Genomic DNA, 15,805 nt, shown 5'->3' with positions numbered 1-15,805 from the left:
GGGGGGGGGGGTTCTAAGCTGACATATATCTAGGAAATATAAGAAAGCTTTGGAAATATTTGTAGTTTTTTTGACACATTTAACCCCTTATTTATATAGGCCCATGACACCATCATGTTCGTGAAAGTCTACCCTGGGGTCATATCCGTTTGTAGCCCAAACGGTTCGGACACCACAGGCAAAAGTTGGCAAATTAGCGTTACTGATTTCAGACAAGTCCCGTGAGGCTTGTGGGGGTCGTAGAGCAAAACAGAAAACACCTTCATATTTTTGAGAGTCTCCCCTTTCTATAGAATGGTATTAGTTTGTAGGCCAAACCGTTCAAATGCTACAGTTGTTTTTGTGAGAAGACGGATTTCCGGATGTCTGTTGGTCTGAAACAGTGCTGGAGCTCTGACACTTTCCATCGCAGATGCAGCAGTGAAACATAGGCAGATGCGGAGAATTGAGACACAGCCCATGCAAAAACACAGATATCTCAAGCTTAAACCGATGGATTCTTTATGTTACTTAGATTCAATCAACTGTACAGTGCCTTGCGAAAGTATTCGGCCCCCTTGAACTTTGCGACCTTTTGCCACATTTCAGGCTTCAAACATAAAGATATAAAACTGTATTTTTTTGTGGAGAATCAACAACAAGTGGGACACAATCATGAAGTGGAACGACATTTATTGGATATTTCAAACTTTTTTAACAAATCAAAAACTGAAAAATTGGGCGTGCAAAATTATTCAGCCCCTTTACTTTCAGTGCAGCAAACTCTCTCCAGAAGTTCAGTGAGGATCTCTGAATGATCCAATGTTGACCTAAATGACTAATGATGATAAATACAATCCACCTGTGTGTAATCAAGTCTCTGTATAAATGCACCTGCACTGTGATAGTCTCACAGGTCCGTTAAAAGCGCAGAGAGCATCACCAAGAACAAGGAACACACCAGGCAGGTCCGAGATACTGTTGTGAAGAAGTTTAAAGCCGGATTTGGATACAAAAAGATTTCCCAAGCTTTAAACATCCCAAGGAGCATTGTGCAAGCGATAATATTGAAATGGAAGGAGTATCAGACCACTGCAAATCTACCAAGACCTGGCCGTCCCTCTAAACTTTCAGCTCATACAAGGAGAAGACTGATCAGAGATGCAGCCAAGAGGCCCATGATCACTCTGGATGAACTGCATAGATCTACAGCTGAGGTGGGAGACTCTGTCCATAGGACAACAATCAGTCGTATATTTATGGAAGAGTGGCTATAAAGATATCCATAAAAAGTGTTGTTTAAAGTTTGCCACAAGCCACCTGGGAGACACACCAAATATGTGGAAGAAGGTGCTCTGGTCAGATGAAACCAAAATTGAACTTTTTGGCAACAATGCAAAACGTTATGTTTGGCGTAAAAGCAACACAGCTCACACCCTGAACACACCATCCCCACTGTCAAACATGGTGGTGGCAGCAACATGGTTTGGGCCTGCTTTTCTTCAGCAGGGACAGGGAAGATGGTTAAAATTGATGGGAAGATGGATGGAGGAAAATACAGGACCATTCTGGAAGAAAACCTGATGGAGTCTGCAAAAGACCTGAGACTGGGACGGAGATTTGTCTTCCAACAAGACAATGATCCAAAACATAAAGCAAAATCTACAATGGAATGGTTCAAAAATAAACATATCCAGGTGTTAGAATGGCCAAGTCAAAGTCCAGACCTGAATCCAATCGAGAATCTGTGGAAAGAACTGAAAACTGCTGTTCACAAATGCTCTCCATCCAACCTCACTGAGCTCGAGCTGTTTTGCAAGGAGGAATGGGAAAAAATGTCAGTCTCTCGATGTGCAAAACTGATAGAGACATACCCCAAGCGACTTACAGCTGTAATCGCAGCAAAAGGTGGCTCTACAAAGTATTAACTTAAGGGGGCTGAATAATTTTGCACGCCCAATTTTTCAGTTTTTGATTTGTTAAAAAAGTTTAAAATATCCAATAAATGTCGTTCCACTTCATGATTGTGTCCCACTTGTTGTTGATTCTTCACAAAAAAATACAGTTTTATATCTTTGTTTGAAGCCTGAAATGTGGCAAAAGGTCGCAAAGTTCAAGGGGGCCGAATACTTTCGCAAGGCACTGTATTTATAAAGCCCTTTTAACATCAGATGTCACAAAGTGCTATACACACACCGGTACACATAGGCTGGATGTTATAGGCAGTAGATGTTATAGGCTGTTTGTTATAGGCTGTAGATGTTAAAGGCTGGATGCTATAGGCCATAGATGGAGCAGAGAGATGATAGGAGGTCAAACAGAGTAAACCTCTCATTTATGGACACTTATCTGAAGATCAGTGCTATCCATCATCCTTGGGACGTCCCAACCCTAAAACTTAAACCTTAAATTTAACCCCTCCCCTTACCCTTAACCATAACTCTTACTTTAACCATTTTAAAATGTCAACCTCAATTGGGTAGGGACGTCCCGGGGATCCCGGATAGCACATACCCTTATCTGACCTCAGGAATTCACCGACAACCTGTCTCATACTTTGACTATAGATGTGTTCTATGGAGCATAGACATACATTAAACTGTGTCTCATCTCGGCAACCCAGAACCAAATATCGCGTGAGATCTGGTTCTGGGGAGAGAGGTTGAGACTGAACTATGTCAAAATATGTGTCTATGGAATAATAATGCTGCTCAAAGATATACATGTATACAGTAGGCTATGTCCCAGTATTTTATGTCTGAGGGACAGGTTTACTTCCAAAGTGCCAGTTTTTTTCAGCGAGGTTAAAACACCAAAAAATAAAATCTAAAACATTAAACTATGTTCATTTACAATTTACTTTTTTTTTATATATCTCACCATTATTTAATCTGTGTCCTCAATGTTCCCTTTAGAAAATATATGCACCTGGTTCAAATCTGGCCATTTGTCATGAATAATGAATAAAGGAGAAGAGAAGGGGATCTTCAGACAATGTGAAGGTTACCAGCCTGCTCCGATGAAAGGTTTGACCACTTCTTATTGAACTTCCAATCACTTAACTTCAACTAGATGCCACACTTCACTAAACTATATCATAGTCATGGGATGACAGTGCTTAATTTCACCATCCCTGTCTCTGCCCCTCCCTCCACTCTCCTGTATACTGCAGTCTCGCCAAACCTCTATCAGTGTAGCGCCACCCAGCATTATCCATTCTCATGAGCACCACTTGTCGAAGACTCAGGACACCCTTATACACTTTCATCCTGTAAAACACTTTCTTTTTCATCCTTGTTCAGCCCTTCTCTCTCTTCCATTAGCTCAGAAAATGACAGATCTCTTCCCCCCTTTTCTTGTACATTTAGCTAAGTGAGTGACAGAACACTTCCTACCCTTAATCTGGTCCTCTTGGTCAGAAATGACAGATCCCTTTCCTCTTATGTTTAGTTCAGTGAAGTAAAGATACCTTAACATAAGAGCAAGAGCTACGGACCTATTTAAACTTTAGTTAAGCAAACGATACATCACTTTCCATTTTTCCCACCTTGTTGGGGTTATTGGAGAGATCACTATCTTGTCTTGGAATCGCTGTAATTGTCTCTTAGGTCCATAAATGGAAGAAAGCGTTTTACTGCTATAAACTCCCTGATTCTCCTGTTACTGTGAGAACAAATCAATTTTCCTCTTGAAACAGAATGGGATTTCACATTTTATAACAGAGAAGACATTTTGTTATGTAATTATCTGTAATAGACATAATTTGTGATAGTACCACCTTGTATTTCACTTACTGTTGAAGCATGTCATGGTGGATTTTCTTGAGGCAGGAGTGAATTTAAACAGAATAGAGGTTGTTTTAGGTTTGTTTCTGTAATGTTACATAAAGGTTGATGTCATTTTGGCCACCCTGTGAATTTTCTATAAAACATGCCCTTGTGGATTTTCTTGAAGCAGGAATAAATGTAACAAGGTCAAACATAATTAAGAGTATATTGAATAGGCTGTTTTATAACAGTTTTGACCAGAGTCATATACAGTGCCTTCAGAAAGTATTCAGACCCCTTGACTTTTTTCCACATTTTGTTACAGCCTTATTCTACAACGGATTAAATAAAAACAAATCAGCAATCTACACACAATACCCCATAAAGACAAAGCAAAAACAGGTTTTTAGAAAATGTTGCAAATTGATTAAAAAAATAATATTCCTTATTTACTACATATTCAGAATCTTTGCTATGAGACTCAAAATTGAGCTCAGGTGCACCTGTTTCCATTGATCATCCTTGAGATGTTCCTACAACTTGATTGGAGTCGACCTGTGGTAAATTCAATTGATTGGACATGACTTGGAAAGGCACACACCTGTCTATATAAGAACCCACAGTTGACAGTGCATGTTAGAGCACAAACCAAGCCATGAGGTCAAAGGAATTGTCCGTAGAGCTCCGAGACAGGATTGTGTCGAAGCACAGATCTAGGGAAGGGTACCAAAACATTTCTGCATCATTGAAGGTCTCCACGAGCACAGTGGCATTCTTAAATGGAAGAAGTTTGAAACCACCAAGACTCTTCCTAGAGGTGGCCGCCCGGCCTAACTGAGCAATCGGAGGAGAAGGGCCTTGGTCAGGGAGGTGACCAAGAAGCCAATGGTCACTCTGACAGAGCTCTAGAGTTCATCTGTGGAGATGGGAGAACCTTCCAGAAGGACAACCATCTCTGCAGCACTTTACCCCTCAGGCCTTTATGGTAGAGTGGCCAAACAGAAACCACTCCTCAGTAAAAGGCATATGACAGCCTGCTTGGAGTTTGTCAAAAGGCACCTAAAGACTCTCAGATCTCAAGAAACAAGATTTTCTGGTATGAGGAAACCAAGATTGAACTAAGGGAACTCTCATGACGTCTGGAGGAAACATGGTACCATCCCTACGGTGAAGCATGGTGGTGGCCACATAATGTTGTGGGGATGTTTTTCAATGGCAGGGACTGGGAGACTAGCCAGGATCGAGGCAAAGATGAACGAAGCAAAGTACAGAGACATCCTTGACATCCTGCTCCAGAGAGCTCAGGACCTCAGACTGGGGTGAAGGTTCACCTTCCAACAGGACAACAACCCTAAGCACACAGCCAAGAGAATGCAAGGGTGACTTCGGGACAAGGCTCTGAATGTCCTTGAGTGGCCCAGCCAGAGCCCCGACTTGAACCGGATCAAACATCTCTGGAGAGACCTGAATATAGCTGTGCAGCAACGGTCCCTTTCCAACCTGACAGAGCTTGAGAGGATCTGCAGAAAAGAATGGGAGAAACTCCCCAAATACAGGTGTGCCAAGCTTGTAGTGTCATACCCAAGAAGCCTCAAGGCTGTAATCGCTGCCAAAGGTGCTTTAACGAAGTACTGAGTAAAGGGTCTGAATCCTTACGTAAATGTGATATTTCAGTTTTTTATTTTTATAAATGGGTAAAAATGTGTGCCACTTTCTCAATAATTGACGCTTCTGCGTTGTGCTGTTTATTTATAATAGTTTTCAAAACCAATGACGATGTCCAGTGAAAGCATATATGCAATTTGTTTACACAACAACAGTATAGACTTGGAAACACAAACCTCTACGGGATCGGTGTCCCTATACCAGGAGTGTTGAGCTAAAGGGCCCTAATGTGATTAGCATGACGTTGTAAGTAACAACAAACTTTCCTGGACATAGACATGTCTTATATGGGCAGAAATCTTACATTTGTGTTAATCTAACTGCACTGTCCAATTTACAGTAGCTATTACAGTAAAAAATGCCATGCTATTGTTTGAGGAGAGTGTACAACAACAAAAAACTTTTATCACGGCAACTGGCTTGCTACACCTCTGAGGGTAAATAAGTTATTCTAAGTTCTTTTGACTGGTTCTGAGACCTTCTAACTTACTCACCTGGCTATGAACATCTCCAGATCATCCACTGCCTCCTATGTCTAACATATTCTGGATCTGACACATTCTGACTGGTTCTGACCAATTCTGACTAGTTCTGATTAGTTCTAATGACCATGTCACTCACTCACCCGGCTACAAACATCTCAAGGTCTCCATCGTTGTCTACGTCGGTGACAGCCACTCCGTAGTTAAGCTGGGTGGGATTGTTGTCATAGTCCGGAGGAAGCATGGTCTCTGTGACCGCTGAGAACATGGGCTCTGACCGTTGGGCCGCAGAGAGGACAGGGAGGAATATACACACCCACAGGGACATCATCACCTGCAGACAGAATCACAACCTTAGGGATGCAAAATTTTAGCATCGTTCCTTTTCTGGAAATCCTGGTTGGAAAATTCTACATTTTCTGCATATTCCCTTCTGATTCCAGAAATCTTCTAAGCAGGACTTCTGGATAACCTTTATATTTTGGTCAAGTTAGCATAATTTTGCAACCCTCCACACCCTCAGAACAGCTGGGCAGTGGAGGTGAAAATATGACATCACATTGACATCACATTCTGGATGAAAACTGTCTTTCTGGTTGAGAAGATTATAACCAGAACCAAACCAAATAGTCACTATTACAACCAGGTAAATACTTGTTTTTTTCATAACAAAATGTAATGGAAAAGGTGTCAGGCATATTGTAACCATCGATGGCCACCAGATTATCACCAGTTGATCTCGCATTAAACCATCAATAAGTGCTAAATTCACCAACACAGCTGATCTCATTTGCAACCATTATTGGTCACCTCATAACTGCACCCTAAAAGCTGATGTCGATGACACCTTCTGTCCTGCTTGCTACCAAGATCTTTGAATATACAATACCAGTCAAAAGTTTGGTCACACCTACTCATTCAAGGGTTTTTCTTTGTTTTTACTATTTTCTACGTTGTAGAATAATAGGTAAGGCATCAAAAATCTGAAATAGCACAACCAGCTTCATGAGGAAATGCATTTCACCTGAAATGCATTTCAATTAACAGGTGTGCCTTTTCCAACATTCTGAGCACTTGCTGGCTGCATTTCCTTCGCTCTGTGGTCCAACTCATCCCAAACTATCTCAATTGGGTTGAGGTCTGGTGACTGTGGAGGCCAGGTCATCTGATGCAACACAACATCACTCTCCTTCTTGGTCAAATAGCCCTTACACAGCCTGGAGGTGTGTTTTGGGTCATTGTCCTGTTGAAAGACGGGATGGCGTATCGCTGCAGAATGCTGTAGTAAACATGCTGATTAAGTGTGCATTGACTTCTAAATAAATCACAGACAGTGTCACCAGCAAAGCACCCCCACACCATCACACCTCCTCCTCCATGCTTCACGGTGGGAACCACACACGTGGAGATCCTCCATTCACCTACTTCACGTCTCACTAAAAAACTCAAATTTGGACTCATCAGACCAAAGGACAGATTTCCACTGGTCTAATGTCCATTGCTCGTGTTTCGTGGCCCAAGCAAGTCTCTTCTTATTATTGGTGTCTTTTAATAGTGGTTTCTTTGCAGCAATTCAACCTTGAAGGCCTGATTCACGCAGTCTCCTCTAAACAGTGGATGTTGAGATGTGTCTGTTTCTTGAACTCTGTGAAGCATTTATTTGGGCTCTAATTTCTGAGGCTGGTAACTCTAATTAACTTATCCTCTGCAACAGAGGTAACTCTGCATCTTTTTCCTGTGGCGATCCTCATGAGAGCCAGTTTCATCATAGCACTTTATGGTTTATGTAAATGCACTTGAAGAAATTTTCAAAATTCTTGACCTTCATGCCTTAAAGTAATGCTTGACTGTCATTTATCTTTACTTATTTGAGCTGTTCTTGCCATAATATGGACTTGGTCTTTTACCAAATAGGACTACCTTATGTATACCTACCCTACCTTGCCACAACACAACTGATTGGCTCAAACACATTAAGAAGGAAATCAATTTTAAAAATGTACTTTTAACATGGCACACCTGTTAATTGAAATGCATTCCAGGTAACTACCTCGTGAAGCTGGTTGAGAGAATGCCAAGAGTGTGCAAAGCTGTCATCAAGGCAAAGGGTGGCTAGAATCTAAAATCTAAAATATATTTTAATTTGTTTAGGTGTTATTTCATAGTTTTGAAGTCTTCACTATTATTCTACAATGTAGAAAATAGTAAAAATAAAGAAAAACCCTTGAATGAGTAGGTGTATCCAAACTTTTGACTGGTACTGTATATTCGCCCTCTGGTGGGTATTATCATCGGAAAAACTTAGTCCTACATTTTGACCAGACAATTTAACAATCATTACGTACAACTGAAATAATCTCTACTGTGGCAATTTTTGTATGCATGGAAAACTTATGTTGGTGTACCCTACTCTTACTATTTGGTCAGTTTCCAATCTATGCAGTCCATTAAATACCACTGTCTTTAAAATAATTGTCTGGTATGGCCATTTCTTATCAAGATCTGGACTAAAATATTCCTGGACTGTCCATATTTGAAATGTGGAACTAAATTTCGTGATTCATTTTTTTTTTTTTTTTATCAAAATATAATTTAGGCTAATAAAGTTATTTCAAATGGCATATGGTTTTTGATGCTCCTGGTGCTCGATATTTCAATGCGGGTGGGAGTAGAGAACCTAGAAGCAGCTGTCTGGTATCATAATCACTTGACACAGATCGGCTAGTTTATTCTTGTGGGCTGTAATGCGTAGCACAGCATTACATTATGCCCGTTGGTTGCAAGGCTCTCGTCTTGTCTTCATAAAAAATCATTCTGACCACTAAAAAGACAATAACAAAACAGTCTTCTACAACCAGTATACAACCTGATCATGGCGTCATAACGAGGAAATGGCAACCAGTTTTGACCGCTGGGGAAGGTCATTCCCGTTGTAAATGTCAAGCACACACACACACACACACATACACATACACACACTGAACCTGATGGCCTTATAAAAGCTGACAACTTGATTTACCAACTGACTGTATAAACACCAAAAGCCATCATCACAGTCCCTCAGTTCTAATGTAATACAACAGAACCATTCTCATCTCAGCTCCCTGGTGCTGTGGATTCACTCACTGCTTAGTGCTTACACACACCGTTCTGCTTTGCCTCTGTCTGGGTGATATATGACTCTTTAACATCCTCCTCAACAATTCAATTTGAGATAAAACGGCATCATTGTCCCAGTAATCGGGGTAGGGTAATAGCAAGCTGTGTTTGTGTGTGTGTTTGTGTGAGCGTGCGGCATGCATGTGTAAGTTTGTGCTTGCATCTATGTGTGTGTGTGTGTGTGTGTGTGTGTGCACATTCATGTGTACATTCGCGTGTCAGGGGAGGCTGGTGGGAGGGGCTATAAGTGGACGGGCTGGAATTAAATAAATTAGGACGGAGTCAAACATGAGCTTTCCATATGTTTGATACAGTTCCATTCCAGCCATTACAATGAGCCCGTCCTCCTATAGCTCCTCCCACCAGCCTCCTTGGCCGTGTGTGTGGGCAGCACAGTGATAAGAGGGTAGCGTTCAGCAAAGTCTTGCGTTCATCGCCTCTGGGTTAATGAATGGTAGAGAAGGGAAGAGATGTGGCCGTTTCTACCCATTAGAAGCAGGCATAATGACTGATGAGTCTGAGAAATACAGGCCATTTTACAGGCCTGCTAATGCTCTGTAATAGATAAGAGGGCAGAACATATATTATAAAAGGGGAGGACAGGAAGGGATAGATGAGTAATGGAACTTTGACTGAAAAACTATAACTACACAAAATATGAAGGAAAATGTGTAATGTTTTATAGGTGCAATGTTGGCCAGTGGTTGGTGAGAAAGTTTAAGGGTATACCACTTAAATAGAAACAAACTAACAAAGTACATGTATTGATCAATTAATAATTACCCGATGCTGCACACTCCTACCCTACTACAAAGATTAAAGATGTGTCACGTTGTATAATGATAGGAGGCAGGGAACCAGGTGTGCGTAATAAGACAAGACAGTCCGGGGTTGGTGGTAATGAATCCAATCCAGTGACGCCTAGAAGGCCAGTGACGTAGACCTCCGGAGCTGGTGAAACGAATGAGCATCAGTACCGGGGGGATCCGTGGCAAGATGGCACCGACAGAGAGGGCTGTCTCGCTTCTAGTCCTTAAGAAACTTTGCAGTATTTTGTTTTACATTGTTAGCCCAGAAAATCTTAAGTGTTATTACATACAGCCGGGAAGAATTACTGGATATCAGAGTGACGTCTACTTACCAGCACAATGACCAGGAATACGACTTTCCCACCCAGGGAATTTTAACTGATTCCAGAGGCCTTACCAAAACAACGCCGCCGGAGAAGAGGGAGAGGCGGAGGCGCACACACCACCCACCGCTTCCAAGTATATTACTCGCTAATGTCCAGTCCCTAGATAACAGGGTCAATGAAATCAGGGCAAGGATTGCTTTCTAGAGAGACATCAGGGATTGTACCATACTCTGTTTCACAGAAACATGGCTCTCTCGGGATATGCTGTCTGAGTCGGTACAGCCACCTGGATTCTCAGTGCGTTGCGCCGACAGGAATAAACATCTCCAGGAAGAAGAAGTGCTGGGGTGTATGTTTCATGATTAATGACTCATGGTATAATTGTAACAACATACAATAACTCAAGTCCTTTTTTTTTATTTTTCACCTGACCTAGAATTCCTCACAATCAAATGCGACCATATTATCTCCCTAGAGAATTCTCATCGATTATTGTCACAGCCGTGTATATCCCCCCCTCAAGACGATACCATGACGGCCCTCAAGGAACCTCACTGGACTTTATGCAAACTGGAAACTATATATACTGAGGCTGCATTTATTGTAGCTGGTCGATTTTAACAAAGCATATTTGAGAACAAGGCTACCTAAATTCTACCAGTATATTGATTGCAACAATTGCGCTGGAAAAACACAGGACCACTGTTATCGTAACTTCCGTGACGCAAACAATTCCCTCCCGCGCCTTCCTTTCGTCAAATCTGACCAAATCTGACCCTTCCTATAGGCAGAAACTCAAACAGGAAGTACCCGTGCAAAGGACTATTCAACGCTGGTCTGACAAATCGGAATCCATGCTTCAAGATTGTTTTGATCATGCGGACTGGGATATGTTCCGGGTGGCCTCAAAGAATATTATCAACGTATGCGCTGATTCGGTGAGTGTGTTTATAAGGAAGTGTATAGGGGATGTTGTACCCACTGTGACTATTAAAACCTACCCTAACCAGAAACTGTGGATAGATGGCGTCATTTGGGCAAAACTGAAAGTGTGAAAGTGAAAGTGTGAACCACCACATTTAACCATGGAAAGGTGATTGAGAATATGGCCGAATACAGTGTAGTTATTCCCTCCGGTGGTATCCGTGACATGGCTGGTTTTTGTTTTGAAGTCCAAGATCGTCTGTAGACCCTGCCATATACGTCTAATTTCTGAGCAGACAAACTAAAACACCTTTTTTGCCCACTTTGAGGATAATACAGTGCCACCGACGAGGCCCGCTACCAAGGACAGTGGGTTATCCTTCCCCGTGGCCGATTTGAGCAAGACATCTAAACGTGTTAACCCTCGCAAGGATCCCTAGCCGTGTCCACAGAGCATGCGTGCTTCTACACCTGCATTGCTTGCTGTTTGGGGTTTTAGGCTGGGTTTCTGTACAGCACTTTGAGATATCAGCTGATGTACGAAGGGCTATATAAATAAATTTGATTTGATTTGATTTGATGCGCAGACCCGCTGGCGGATGTGTTTATAGACATATTCAATCTCTCCCTACCCCTGTCTGCTGTCCCCACATGCTTCAAGATGGCTACCATTGTTCCTGTACCCAAGAATGCAAAGGTGACTGAACTAAATGACTATCGCCCCGTAGCACTCACTTCTGTCATCATGAAGTGCTTTGAGAGACTAGTCAAGGATCATATAACCTTCACCTTAACTGTCACCCTAGACCCACTTCAATTTGCTTACCACCTAAATAGGTCAACAGATGATGCAATCGCCATCACACCGCACACTGTCCTATCCCATCTGGACAAGAGGAATACCTCTGTAAGACTTCATAGACTATAGCTCAGCATTCAACACCATAGTACCCTCCAAGCTCATCATTAAGCTTGAAGCCCTAGGTCTCAACCCCGCCCTGTGCAATTGGGTCCTGAACTTCCTGGCAGGCCGCCCCCAGGTGGTGAATAGTAGCAAACAACATCTCCACTTTGCTGAACCTCAAAACTGGGGCCCCACAAGGGTGTGTGCTCAGCCCCCTCCTATAATACCTGTTCACCCATGACTGCGTGGCCATGCACGCCTCCAACTCAATCATCAAGATTGCAGACGACACAGCAGTAGCAGGCTTGATTACCAACAATGACGAGACCGCCTACAGGGAGGAGGTGAGGGACAAACTGAAATGGACAAACTGAAATGGTCCCCTCACACAGACAGTGTGGTGAAGAAGGTGCAACAGCGCCTCTTCAACCTCAGGAGGCTGAAGAAATTTAGCTTGTCACCTAAAACCCTCACAAACGTTTACAGATGTACAATTAGGAGCATCCTGTGAGCTGTATCACCACCTGGTATGGCAACTGAACCTCACACAACCACAAGGCTCTCCAGATGGTGGTGCGGTCTGCACAACGCATCACCGGGGGCAAACTACCTGCCCTCCAGGACACCTACAGCACACAATGTCACAGGAAGACCAAAAAGATAATCAAGGACAAAACAACCCGAGCCACTATCTATTCACCCCGCTACCATCCAGAAGGCGAGGTCAGTACAGGTGCATCAAAGCTGGGACCAAGAGACTGAAAAACAGCTTCTATCTCAAGGACATCAGACTGTTAAACAGCCATCACTAGCACAGAGAGGCTGCTGCCTACATACAGACTTGAAATCATTGGCCACTTTAATAAATGTAACAGTAGTCACTTTAATAATGCCACTTTAATAATGTTTACATATCTTGCATTACTCATCTCATATGTATATACTGTATTTTATACTATCTATTGCAGCTTAGCTTATGCCACTCTGTCATTGCTCATCCATATATTTGTATATTTATATATTCTTATTCCATTCCTTTGCTTAGATTTGTGTGTATTAGCTATTTGTTGTGGAATTGTTAGATATTACTTGTTAGATATTGCTGCACTGTCAGAACTAGAAGCACAAGCATTTTGCTACACTCGCAATAACATCCGCTAACCATGTGTATGTGACAATAAAATTTGATTTGATTTATTATTAGATCCTTTGTTAAGCTAGCTTGGTGCCAAACCAAGACAGAGGTCTTACACAAGCTCTACTGCTGCAATGAGACAGCAGCTGCATCTCAATGGTCTAACGTGGCATCCTCTCTTCCCCTCCTTTCTTAATTTGCACTTATCCAAGAGTTGGAACTGTGTTAATCTCAACAGTCTAAAAAGTATCTTTCTTCTCATTTCTCATTCCCCTGCACGGACAACAAAACGTCTACCAAGTATTTTTGCTTTCACCAGTCCAGCTCTTTCACAACAGGAGAGGAGCAGAGAGGACAGAACGGGACCCTGCTAGTACATTACGCTTCTACGGTACTACTGTACCTCAAGGACAGATCTGAGTGTCTCCTGCCTGTTTCTCAACTACCTCGCACTGCAGTAAAACACATTACACTCTCTGGGACGTCCCTTATCACATTGCTCTCCACACCCCTCCCTACAAGAGTTTAGGAAGTTCTAAAGTACTTAGCTATGACTCCTATGAAATATGTTTGTCATATATGATATATCATGGTTGTATTTGAGCTGTGAGTAACCTCAGTTACGGATATGCCGACTAAATCAAAACCCACTCTCACACAACCAACAACTCGGACATCAGTGAACAATACAGAAATATAGTCCAAAACCTGCTTTCTTTATGGAAAATAACCAAATTCTCTCCTTCAATACAATAGAATATCACTCTCAATAACGAAATAAGATGATTTGACAGATTGGAACACTGTCGTTTGAAATGGTGAGATGTTTTGGACTTTATTTATGGGGCCATAAAGAGGCCATTACAGTTCAGTATGCAAACATCAGCAAGTGTTCACGCCGTGCTCAAATCTTGATAAGACTGCGACAAAGAGCCCCATGCAGCACCAGCATCTTCACTTACACAACACGCTGTATGGAGGCTCCTCTCTGTGAAGGACACCATTACTGCACCACACACACACACACACACACACACACACACACACACACACACACACACACACACACACACACACACACACACACACACACACACACACACACACACACACACACACACACACACACACACACACACACACACACACACACGAGAGAGAGAGCCGTCATCAGTGAATTAAAACTGTTCCAGACACACTGAGTTGAGCTTAGTCATAATCATTCTGACCAATCAACAGTTTAGAGGAATGCTACTTCATCAGGAGATTTTCTGTGAAAAGCAGCAAAAGCCCCCATCACACACAAAAACACACACCATCTTCAAATCAGAGCCAAGGCACTTATACAATCATACTAATGGCCAATTACAACACTTACTGCTCTCAAATAGGTCCAACTTGACACTCAGCACAAACTACGAATGTATTTAAATATTTCACTGCAATTCAATCACATCTGATTAGCTCTGAAAAATAATTAATAACTGATTAGCTCGATAAAAATTAAAATAAAAAAATAATTATAATAATGAGTCACACTTTATTTGGATAGTCCATTGTAGATGCTCTACATACCATCTGTTGATATGCTAATGTTAGGGTTAGGTTTAGAATGAGGGTTAGGGTAAAGGTTAAGGTTAGGGCTAGGATAAGGGTAAGGGTTAACTTGAGGGTTAGGATAGGGGTTATAAGATGTTTTTTTTTTATCAACCATTAATTCATTAATGAATTAATGTAATCATTACAATAAATAAATCCGTTCTAGCCTAGATACAAATGATATAGTCTGCACAGACATTACTTTCAAATCCATAATTTATTATCTTGCAAATAGCTTTGGAACAACTGTTCTCCTATATCAAATATATATAACACACAAATTAAAAGTTTTGCAGCGACTACTCAGCATCACTGAACATTACAGCATATTGCATATAGGCTACCCAATCCCGCAAACCTTTGACTTGGGTATCAACTTTATACTGTAGTCTAGTAGCCTACCTAACTACCTAACTACCTACCTACCTACGACGAACATATTGTACAAGCTTAGAATAGAACCCATATCAACACATCATTGGCCATGCGCTCGTATGATATAATATAACATAATATCACTGTGTTGAATGATGACGAGCTAAACTTCCACAGACGCGCTCAGAGCATCCTATCTGTGCTCCGTCCAGTTAAGTACAGTAGCCTACCGCCGCAGAACTGTCAAAAGACCCAGGGTACTCACTCGCAATCACATGGACACACCGACGCAACTATTCCTCCAGCGCCAGAAAGAGTAAGAGGGGACGAGTCAGCGAATTCTGTAGAGACAAGCCACTTCAAGTGTCTCTTGGGTACCAGACTTCTTCATCCATTTACACTAGTTAGAAAAGAAAAGCTTTATGAAATCACTTGTGTCAGATTTAAACCAATCGGCAGACATGTGCGTGAAGTTTTAGGAGGCAGCCAATGGATAGTGCAGAAAGGGAGACGTGGGCGCGTGGAGTGTAGATTTTCTCAGGTGCTCATTAAAATATGTAAGGGAATACCCCCCTGATTTGGACAAAAACAAATGGCGGTATATTGGCATTGGACAAACCATGTACACGATGGTCAATACCACCCAATTTGGCGTTGATTCATGCAAAGTATATTGCAAAT

General features: G+C 41.9%; 1 protein-coding gene across 1 annotated transcript in view; it reads right to left on the bottom strand.

Moving 5' to 3' along the window:
• Nucleotides 1-15,598, bottom strand: part of crtac1b (cartilage acidic protein 1b) — a 55,666-nt gene extending 40,068 nt beyond the window's left edge. Inside the window, exons 1-2 of the mRNA XM_036960507.1 lie at nucleotides 15,390-15,598; nucleotides 6,037-6,227 (exon numbers count right to left, since the gene is read on the bottom strand). Coding sequence (XP_036816402.1) covers nucleotides 6,037-6,224 — 188 coding nt within the window. The 5' untranslated portion in view covers nucleotides 6,225-6,227; nucleotides 15,390-15,598. The remainder of the gene's footprint in view (nucleotides 1-6,036; nucleotides 6,228-15,389) is intronic.
• Nucleotides 15,599-15,805: the final 207 nt, after the last annotated feature.

This window comes from Oncorhynchus mykiss, chromosome 23, assembly GCF_013265735.2.
Source record: "Oncorhynchus mykiss isolate Arlee chromosome 23, USDA_OmykA_1.1, whole genome shotgun sequence".
Classification (NCBI taxonomy): Eukaryota; Metazoa; Chordata; class Actinopteri; order Salmoniformes; family Salmonidae; genus Oncorhynchus; species Oncorhynchus mykiss.
Note: the sequence above shows the minus strand (reverse complement) of the source record. Positions and strands in the feature narration are given on the sequence as shown.